This window comes from Corylus avellana, chromosome 2 (genome assembly GCF_965113065.1).
Source record: "Corylus avellana chromosome 2, dhCorAvel1.hap1.2, whole genome shotgun sequence".
NCBI lineage: Eukaryota > Viridiplantae > Streptophyta > Magnoliopsida > Fagales > Betulaceae > Corylus > Corylus avellana.
The window spans coordinates 19300065-19311893 of record NC_142491.1 but is presented as its reverse complement, the minus strand read 5'-3'; the positions used below and the strand labels follow the sequence as shown (position 1 = coordinate 19311893).

At 35.0% G+C, this 11829-nt stretch overlaps 1 protein-coding gene across 1 annotated transcript; it reads right to left on the bottom strand.

The window, feature by feature from the left end:
* Positions 1-10437: 10437 nt before the first annotated feature.
* On the bottom strand, positions 10438-11829 carry LOC132169894 (uncharacterized). Its single transcript, XM_059580839.2, has one exon. It carries the CDS (start codon positions 11827-11829, stop codon positions 10438-10440), a length of 1392 nt encoding a protein of 463 aa, XP_059436822.2.

The window sequence follows — 11829 nt, the reverse complement described above, 5'->3', positions numbered from 1 at the left end:
TTTTTATTTTTTAGATTTTTTTTTTCCTCTCGGAATATTCTAGTTTTGCCCCATATTGTAGGATAATTATTGAATAAAATTAATTCTAGTTTTGCTCCATTATCTTAATAATAATTCTAGTCCCACCTGAGAAAAACCAGGAGAGAGAGAGAGAGAAAGTCAAACTAAATTTTTTTCATGGGGTTTGAATTAAGGAGATAAAGTTGATGAGGAGGGGCCAAATGAGACAGCTGGGTTAAGGCCTTCCTGAGTAGTACTGCAACTCATGGGGGTGGTGATTATAATCAGAAGAAAACAAAAAAGTATTTCTATTTCTATTTTTATTTTTTCTGATTCCATGACTTGACAAAGAAGTTTGATCGTCACTTATCTGGGTCTCTTTGATGCTACTTAATTTCTTCCCGTTACATCACATTGACCACTGACTTGGAATCTACCAAACTCTTTTTCACCATGAATGAAGCTGCTCGCTGCTTCATCACAGTTGGACCTCATCACCGACACCCTGCACAATATAGTAGAATACTCCCTCTTAGTCTCTCATATATATATATATATAGTGATGATGTATGCAATGATGCATGCCATATATATATATATATATGACCCTGACCCATCATAGGGATTGCCGCATGTGTGCGTGCACACACACACACACACATATATATATATATATATATATATATATATATATATATATTTTCTAGACCACCCGTGGCCGGGTGGTTTAGTGATTTCAAAGAAATTTTCAGAAAGTTTGATACGTATTAGGTTGTGAATTCAACTCTTTGTGACGAAGAATTAGTCACACAAATTTTATTAGTATTAGCTGCTTTAGAAATCATTGATGTCTTGGTGGGACTGAGTTAAGCTATATATGGCTCAATTGGTTTTGAAAGAATCCTTACATTTCCCGTTGTCTAGGCCATTTCTGAACAGTTTCCAATTGATAGGCGTACCCAGACAGAGTAGCCGCGCAGTTGGTCGCTTCCTCCTACCATTTTAATTGTATATATATTTTATCTAGAAGATTGTTGAATGTTGATGATAAGAGTCAATTTACATAACGTTTTGCATGACACGGAATCTAATGAGAAAAAGGCAGGACAAAGATGCGATGAAGCTAGAAGATAGAATTCAAAAGGGTACTGGGTCCGATATTTGAAATCAACGACCTTTCAGACTTTCAGCTAGCTAGCTATATATTTTGGAACTGCTTCCATGGTCAACAATATTATCATTACGGGAAATCTAAGGAAGGTGGTATCCTTGAAGGTGGTTTACATATAAACTTTTTATAATTCATTTGTCAATCTTTGCACATTCATGGATGTCAAGGGTTATGATAGAAAGAATAGACTATCAAATTGGCCGCATCAATTTAAAAAGAGAAAGAACTTGCAATTTATTTGGGTTATTAGTCGATTTGTATAACAAATAGGTGTCATATATATATATAAACAAGGTTTTTTTTTTTTTTTTTTTAGAAAAAAAAAATTATTTTTTCAAAAACATTTCAACATGACACGAGTTATTAAAATTTTAAATGATACGGTGCAATGTAGATCAACGTGGTACTATATATATCATTAAATATAATAGAATAAAATTTTAATATAAAAATAAATCATCTATATTAATATTCAAGTGATCAATAGACAATCGTATTATGTTATAGAAGACCAACGTCATTATTTCATAATATTTAAACTGCTTTATACTTGTGTTTATAGCAAGCAATATACATTGATCATCATCAATTCATCATATATAATTCATGTATTGCACCGTACGTGCAAAAGGGAGGCCATGGGTTGCCATTTTACATTTGAACAAGGAGACTACGTACCAATCATAGTCTCCAGAGTACTTCTAGAGTACATGGTAGCATGATTGATACATACCCAATGTTTTCATTTGCAAATTGCAATATTAAACTATCTACAACATTTTTCTTCTAATTATTAATAAAGGAAGGTGAGGGGGACTAAGAGTATGTTTGAGATTGTGTTTAAGAAATATAGCTTTCAATTTTTGTTACCAAATGGATACTTTTTTTTTTTTTTTTTTCTTTCAAATTGATATTCTGAGTATTAAACGTACTTTCAGGCATCTCAAACGCACACCCAAACAGACCATAACTGTGGCTATTCTGCTTGGGCGTGACTATAGTCTATAGTAGAGCACATACTTTTTAGGAGCCGCACAGCTAACCCAACTCCACTAGGGTTGCAAATAAACTACACATTAGCTTCTCTTAACATTTTCCTATACCATTTAAATATTATTTCAAATAAATGCTAAAAGAAAGAAGGAAGAAGGAGAGGAAAGAGAAAACCTTTTTATATTAAAATAATACTAAGGGAAGCAAAAGTGTTACCTCCTAAGGCAAATTAGCGCGTATTAACAATGATTAATGCAAAGCATAGAAACCCTAGTTCTAATTATTTAGTCATATTCCAACAGCAAAAGATGTTAGAAATATTATTCCAGACATGCATGATGCTTCATCTAAGGCGACTAGTCGTAGTTTAACATAATACATGGTCTGACCATTTTTTTGTTGGGGCATTGAGAATTAGGTTAACTTTTACATCAAGTTGACCCCTGACTTTTGAACACATTGATGAGACCTAACTCGAGCAAATTGATTCTACTATTGGGGCAATTTTGCTCTGACCATATCTACATGAGCACCCAATTGAATCTCCTTAGCCAAAATTCAACTCAAAAACCCTGTGAAAATCTCTCAAAAACAAGATATATAGCAGTATCCCCCCTGGACCTTTACCAGCTTGATGTGATAGCATTTTAGGTGGTCCTTTTTTGCACCAATTGCAATACATGTACGCGATGAATAGCCTATCCTTTTGTATTGGCAGCAAGAGAGAGAAGTAGCCAGATATGACCCAATTAGGTCCACGATAAAGAGGCACATGCTTAATTAGTTTTGAGGTGCACTTTGAAAGTTAAGAGACCCACACAAATTCAATTTTGGAATTAACCTAAAAGTTGGTGGCTTTACGCCTATGGATTGGACCGTCTAATTACCGTTAAGATTTTATTTTGTTTCATTTAAGGGTATAAATAGTGTCCTGTATGATGCACATTTAGGTTAAAGTGCACTTGTTTAAAAGTTAAAGACCCGTCGCAGTGCATGGGCTGGATATGTATGAAATGAAGATGATTTATTTTGTTGCGTTTTGTGCACTTATTTTAAAGTTTGAGACCCATTAAAATTTTCTTTTTGAACCGTCTGAACATATTAAAGTTAAGATTTTATTTTGTTACATTTAATGTTATCTATGGTGTCAACGTTATTTGAAAATATTAAATGACGTAGCAACATATTCGATGCGCGATGAGATATACATAATTATAATTATAATTAAGTGTTTAAAATCTAATCTACTCCACTTTATTTCATCGTGATCCATGTTTGACATAGTTGAATCCTCATTATGAAAAAGAAAAAAATTAATGATTTAATATATAGGTGGAGGTTGATATTCCAGAAATATAAAATAGTGGCAGTGCTTTATTGCTGTTGTTGTCGTGCATTAGCTTATGAGTTTCAATTGATGGGTCGAACACGAGGGATTAAAGAACAATATTATAGTTTAGATCCTGTTAGCTTCTGCTGTTGACATATTTGAACCGTTGAATCAATGATCATGTTCTTTAATGTATTGGCAATCTCCATGATTCTTTGAACTAATTTTGCAGACAATAACCTTTGAGAGTGATAGTAATTAAAGCACTCAATAATGATGACGAAGATGATGATGATAATTCAATTTTATATTAAACCCCCATCGAATCGGCGTGGTGTTTCAATGTTGACATGCATACGTGGCTCTTGTTCTAGAAGACGATTATGCAATCAAAGGTGTTGCCAAGATGAATATTATTATTATTATTATTTAATCCCATTCATTCATTCATTTGTCGTTGAATCTGGATGGTATATATGTTGTCCTTCCACGCAGCCATTTACGAATGAATTTCTGAAAATTCTTTTCTATTTTTAGATCTATTGAAATTGAGAATTAAGATATATATATATATATATATATATATATATATATATATATATTGGTTCCAATTGGAGAATTAAGAGTTGATAAAGGGGGAATAAGAAAAGCATAGGTAGTAGAGTCGATGGAACTATATAAGTCATTTACAAACTATCATGACATTTAACACATCATATCATTCATTAAAATATGGAGAATGATCTTATTCATTTTAAATGAAATTGAGAAGAGCCTGTTAGTATTTTTCAGATGGATAAAATTGTTCAAAAAATTAAAATAACTATTTTACCCATCTTAAAAACCTTAACCAGATCGACTCCATTTTCCATTCTCTAAAATATGGGGTGCCACGTGACAGTTTACATGACCTTTATCATGTAACCGCGTTTACAAGTTAACATGACAGTGTACTAGACATTTATCACGTCGATCGGTTATTATAAATTTTCACTACATGGCTCTTATTCTTATAAAATTTAGATCGCCATGCAAATTTATAAGAGGATTTGTAATAAAAATTTAGTACTCCAAGGAATTTTTTATTTTTGGGTTCATTGTTACTAAATGTGCTTAAAACTTTAAATCGATAATGTTAAAAATTGAAAGATATCATTTATATCACTCGACTTTGGATAGTATTTTAGTTTTAGAAGCAAATCGATAGACGTGACCATGCATATGCTAGAGGTTGATCTCCTTTAGGTAACACCTAATTAGTTAAAATTTTGTCACGTACTGAATATTTTTCATGTTTTATTATAAATTAATAGTGTTGGTATAATAAATTTGCCTTTAATGCTCAATCAAACACTCAACTACATAATTAAAAAAAAAAAAAACAAAAGTCAAATAGTTCTCTGCCCGCCACCTCCACATTTAGAAATCTCTCCTTAAAAGTATTGGCCACTCGCTCCTTAAAATGGGCCACTGACTCCATGAAGGATCCGAATCCTTTACGGATTGGAAAGTATTCAATTTATGGTTAAGATTTTTTTTTAAAAATTAAGAACCACAAATGGGACGTGTCCCACTAATAAAAAAAATAATAAAATATTATTTAACATTTAAAAAAAAAAAACAAATTAATAAAAAAATAAGGGATGGTTGGCCACTCCACCTTGGCCATAGGGGTAGTCGGCCACCCCCATTTTAAATAGGGGTGGCTTAATGGCCAGCCAGAGGTGGCTAAACCACCTCCAAGAGCCTTGGGTGGGCTTGAGATGGCCGGGGGTCAAACGAAAAAAATAATAATAATAATAGGTTGGCTCTTGGGGTGGCCGGACCACCCCCAAGGGCCATGGGGTGGTTTGGTCACCCCTGGTCGGCCATTGGGGGTGGCTTGAGCTAAAATGGAGGTGGCCGGCCACCCCCTATAGCCAAGATCTTTTTATTATTATTATTATTATTATTATTATTTTAATGTTAAACAATATTTTATTATTATTTTTTTATTAGTATGACATGTGTCTTATTTATGTTTCTAAGATTTTTAAAAAGAAATCTTAGTCATGAACTGGATACTCTCCGGTCCAAAATGAACTGGAGTTTTGGACTGGAGAGGATCCGGTTCCCTCCATAAATGGGGTATCGTGGCTCTCTCTTCCAAAAATATCTCTATTCAATTTTTCTCTTAAATGTCTCATTGACTTAAGTATTAGAGTATCTCTGGTTCTCCTAAGGAGGGACTGATAGTTTTTCGGCAGCTGTTTTCTCTGTTTTCAGGGTGACCAATCACCAATTCTGTTGTCCGAAAAAATTGATTCCAACAAATAACATGATAAAATTTTATCATAAATTAATAACAATAGGGTTTATTTTCATTGTTGCGTGCATGCAGACAAGCTCATGTTCCAGATTTTTAATCGCTGATATCATTGATTACTTGAAGGCTTTGAAAAATATAAGTACAAAGTTTAATTTGCTTACCCAAAAATGGGTTTGGTATGGTAGTGGAGCTCTGGAGCTGACCATAGGGCCCCAATTAGCCCAACAGAGCCCATAATCATTTTTTGTGAGTTGGGCTGCTCGTATGACACTGAAAACTGGTTTCTCAACGCTGCGCAGAGCTGAAACCCCTTGGAAGGGTTTTGGAACCCAAATCCTCATTCCTCATTCACCTATCTCTCTCAAATTCCGCCTTGGAGACAGAGAGAGAGAGAGAGATCTGGCAACCAATTAAAAAACAAAAAACATTAACACAACCGTAGCTCATGCCAAAATAGTAAACACCAAAAGCCTCATACTCTGGTTAATTGGTTGGTTGCTGACAAATAGAATACCAAAAAACATTTAATTTCGCATTTTTTGGAGCACAAGAAATCTCATTGAAATAATCATGTAAGTTACATTCACTACCAACCAATCAAAACATACATTAAAAACGCAATTTCTCTCCTTTTCCACCATTCGTCTGCAAACTCAGTTCTTTTATCAAAAAAAAAGCACAAGGAAGCCTGGCGAAAGCCTGCTGCATGCAACAAGAGGTGACAACGGCAGATTCATTGGGCGGTAGTAATCTTCTTGGTTTGGTGGCTGTCCTTCATTTTTCCTCCTCATCGGAGGAATTCATCTTCTCCATTTTTTTTATCAAACTGAGTCGCACATATGTAAAGAAGGGGTTGTCTTTAGATATGTGTGGCTCAGTTTGATCAGAAACTGAAGAAGAAAGATTAATTCCTCCGGTGATGAGGAAAACAGGAAGTAACACCAACAGAACAAAACGATTATTACCGCCCAATAAATTCGCCGTTTTCAACTCTTGTTGCATCCAGCCTTTCGACGGGCTTCCTTGCGCTTTAAGAATCGTCGCTCTTTGTCGGATGACCAAACGGTCATCGAAACGACGAAACACCTCTATGACCGTTACACTTGCATTTTACTACCACCCTCCTAGCACGCAGGAGGCGCTGCTAGCCGTGTGGGCGAAGTGTGCCTCAAGCTCGACTTGATGAGGAGACGATATCGTGCGAGAGCTGGAGGGAGATTGTGATGTACGGCTATATATAGGCTTATAGCTATCGAAAGTATTGGTGTCAAAATTTTTTATCTTTTTTGTTTCTTGTTCCCATATATTTAGTTTTGCATTATTTTGGGGTTTTTCAAAATACGTACGTACAATAAAAGATATATATATTATATTGTCGAACTAGTGGTCACTGCTTCATAAGGCGTGATCCACAGCCGATTGAGCTACCCCATAGGAACATATATTATGTTGTAACCCTGAATCATTAATAGTAAAATATAGTTACACTCTCTATAGACGTAGGCATCGTGTTGAACCGTGGACGTAAATCCGTGTCTCAACTCTCTCTTTTTCGATATTCCATATTATTCATTATTGTTGTGCGCGGTAACAACAATTTTTTTTTTTTTTTTTTGGTGGGTCTATCCACTCACACTATTAACTAATCGCATGAATGTGCGGTGATTTTCTAACTTTTAATGACCAACGGTCACAATATAATCTTCGGTATATGTTAATGACCAAACAGTTAAAAAAAAAAATCAATAGCTTTAAAATGTCATAAAAGTAATTAATATGATTTTAAAGGACCGAGATTCTTTCCATTTTAAAAGAACTGGAAAAGAGCCGGTTAGTAATAATTAGATTTTTTAACTGTCAGTTTACCCTCATGTTATTACTAACCGAGGAGAAGATCCTAGTTCATTTTTAAAGCCCATAACCATTTGTTAAAGACAATGTAAAATCCGTATGAAAACATATTGCCTTAAAGTCCAATGCTAACTTGTCTTAGAGTCTGTTTGGTATTGTGGTGAAAAATAGAACTTTTGGATGTAGAGCTTTTGTCTGTGAGTTTTTGTCAAAAACACTTCTATCGAAAAGCTGTTTACACGTTTGGTAACTGCATGTCTGAAGTGTTTTTTTTGAAGTTATTGATGTTAGGTAACTAAACTAAGAAAATGCTTTTAGTTGCAAAAATGACCAAAAAGGACATGTAATGTTATTGAGAATAATAAAATACTTACATCATTAAAATAAGAATATATAATCACCAAATAAACACAAAATAAACAAAAAAAGAAAAGAAAAGTAAATAAATAAATAAAAGACTTTCCCCTTACGCGTACTGCTGCAGTGGGGAAACCCCGGCCCCCACATTTTTCTCTCTATTTTTTTTAAGTCTCTTTTATGCAGATCTCTCTCTCTCTGATCTTCGTCTATATTTTTCTCTTTATTTTTTCTAAGTCTCTTTTCTGTAGATCTCTCTCTCTATGTGATCTTCATCTATATTATCGCCGACCCAAACATGCGCTTAATAACAAATGATAATAAACGTTTGAAGATTAAAAACCATAAAAATTGTTAATGAAAAACAGCTCAAAAATAAAGCAAGTTTATTACATTGCAACATAATCTACATTAGTTCCCAAGGGTAGTTCAATCGGTTATAGACCACGCCTTATAAAGCAGAGATAACTAGTTCGAATCCCCCCCCCTTCCCTTGTGTGGATATGTCAAAAAAAAAAAAACATAATCTACATTAATACAATTATAAATGAAATAGATTCACTTATTCTCATCTTAGACATTGTTTGCTTATCTTACACGACCATCTTATTATTTGGTTTTGAAGTGACTTCATCTCTTTTGATTATTTGGATTTTAGGGAATGGGTAAACGGTTGCTTAACTATCCGCTTACATCTCTTTTAGCATCATTTAAAAAAAAAAAAAAAAAAAAAATAAATTCAAGAACCAAGATTGCTCATTTTTGCATCTAATATTTAAGCATCTTGATTTATGATTTTTTTTCTTTGGTTATCCTTTTCATTTTCATTTATAAGTCACTACATGTAGTGACCCAAATAATTAAATAAGTTTAAGTAGTTTAGTTAGAAGGTTAATTTGGACTTTGGGTCACTAGAAATAGCTAAGAGGGCATTTTGATAATTTCACACTTTCTGACCGGACGTACGCATAAGGGACCATGCGGACGTACGCTTGCAAATAGTATATGGACCTACGCATGGGGGACCACGTGGACGTACGCCTGCAAATAGTACATGGATGTACGCTGACTTTTGGTTGACCACTGGTTAATGTTCATATGTACGATGCAGCCTTAGGTTCGTTAGGTTAATAGTACGCGGACGTATGCCCCTATAGTATTGTACATAAGTTGCTTTTCTAACAGCCCTACAGCGCTCACAACTTTTTCCACCTATAAATATCCACCCCTACACGCCCATTTACTCTCCATTTTCGCCCCTGAGCCCTCTGGAACCCCTCTATGAGTATGGTGAGTTCTTGGAGAAGAAGATGTGGTTTCTTGGAGGTTTTGCTTTAAGGAGGTAATCTTCTACGCTTAAGCTTTCTCTTTAGTTGTTATATTGCTTTTCTAGACTAGCTTAGTTGTTGTTTTGAGATTCTAGCTAGATTGTACCTTTAATCTTCATTTAAGTTGGTTTAGCCTTTCCTCCTTGTAGAACGTATTTTCTTATGTATGGACACATTGTGTTGAGATAAGAAGGTCCTAGAAATCCTTTGGGTAGCTTTGAAACCAATTTGGGAGGATAAGAGGACGTTTGGAACAAATGAGGTTCTACCTGAACTCTTTGAGCGGACGTACGGCTTAAGACTCGAAGCGTTCTAGGGAAAGCCACTTTGACCTATCGTCCAATAGCCTCTGTTTTCATATTTTATGTTCGTTTTAGTTGGATTTAGAACTAATGATAGGTTTTTTTTTTTTTTTTTTTCTCAGTATTTGAGGTTATGGACCCTCAAAGGGATTTTATAGAAGAGACAAACTCACATGGATACTTGTTGTTACTTTTCCAGCATTGCACGACTATATATATATATATATATATATATATATATCAAACATGCATATTTTGTAACTCTCATGAAACATGCATATTTTGTAACTCTCATGAAGTACATTTTAGACTGCTGTGAACTCCCTTTTACAAAAATGTATGCTGATAAACAAGATAATGATTAGACTTGTAAAACTATGCATGTAAAAGACGGATAATATTAATTACATCGTATGACATGGTACATCGGTACGTCCAAAACAACAGCCATGGGCTGTAGGTACGTACCGCATAAGAGTTTCAAAGCTCTCTGGCAAATGAATGTACACCTTTGATTATGTACATAAAATATATAAACATCTTTTAAGTCAAAAAACGCTTTTGAGCAAACATTACCAAACAAGTATTTTTTTTTTCAAACGGACTTTTTGAGTGTTAAAAGCACCTCAAACGCAATCCCAAAACATATCCTATGAGAGTTGTGGTGGACCTACATAATATTTAAATAAGTAGTAATTCATAAATTAAAATAAAACATGAAATAAATTAAAGATAAATTACAATAATCAAAGGTAGATGAATAGATAAATTACAATGAGAATAAATTTGTTATAGCATCATGGATCCGGATGTGGTGTAAACCAACACATTTGACACTGCGTTGGAAGATTGATGCTAGGAAAACAGCGTTCAATCCTATCGTCATCAAGGTAGAAAACGCCAGATTCTTGGCAAACTATTGGATCAGGAGTATTCAAACCATATGTAAGACTGTCTTCTGAAAAGTAAATCCGATTCCCAGAAAAACTATTGAAATCTGGAGCTGAAAGAGATGATGACTCGCTTTGTGACACAAATAACATTTTATCACCTATACTAGCTACCCTAGTGAACGTAAAAGTGGACCAACCAATCTTGAACACTTGATATTTGGTTGTTTTCATGTAATTAAAATCAAACGACAGGTCTTCTTCTTCTTCTTCCTCATCCTCATTGTATACTACTGTAAAGAGATTATTCATTAGTGCGCTCACAATCAACAATTCACTGTCCGACTCCACCAAGTGTGATTCCACCCCAATATCCTTGTGAATAATAATGTCACCGTTAATTTCACAATCCATATCTTCGTAGGGTACACGTCGTGCACTAATATTTGGAATTAGTTTCAAAACGATGGCTTCTTCACGGCTTCCCAATTCCAAGGTATAACTTGTGAAACTGCCTTCTTCTTCTTCTTCCATCATGTGCATGTGGTGTACTAAAGCGTACAACTTGTCTTCATGAAACTTGACGTCGAAGTAAGCAGGATATTTATCCTTTAGTCCTTGGAAGACCCTCCATTCCTTATCGCCGACCTTGCAAACCGCTAAAAGGTCAGCCGTCCGCAACCTGAAAGTTGCTGCAACAATACATTTTGAAAGGTCTGTAGACGATAGTTCAATCTTTCGAATAAAAGAAGTAATGTGGTTTGGATGCCACGCCACGTCAACAAAATCCTTGAAAGATGGGATTGTTGACAAGGATGGAAGGTGGCGTTGGAATCCTGAAACGGGATTCAAAAGAAAAACTTGTGGGTCATCTTGTGTTCCCCTAGCAATAGTTAACCAACCTTTGGAAGATCCAAAACACCAACCTCCCTGCGCCGCCTTAGGTAGCTTTATATTATGAACTATGCCTTCCGACATGCTGAAGAAGCTTAAGGAGTTGCAATTTTGGGCGTGAGGGAGAAGCAGCCATGGTACTGAAGGGGCACTGTGGATGTCTTTTTGCTTCACAATTGATCTCCAAGATTTGCAAACACCTCCTAACCGAATGCGATCGATTATATTTAGGCGCCCTAAAATCTCACCCATCATATCATCCGGAACTTCATCCCACCGACCATACACATGAACAAATGACGGCTTTGGCTTTGATTTTTTATTGTTATGGTATAAAATCTGCTTCAGAAACGAGGATAAACTGAAGGAAAGGTATTCTCCAAGGTTACCGTATAATTCAGCCAT

What these genes read in the sequence shown, in the direction of transcription:
- LOC132169894 (XM_059580839.2), bottom strand. Translation starts at nt 11,829, where the DNA reads ATGGCTGAATTATACGGTAACCTTGGAGAATACCTTTCCTTCAGTTTA.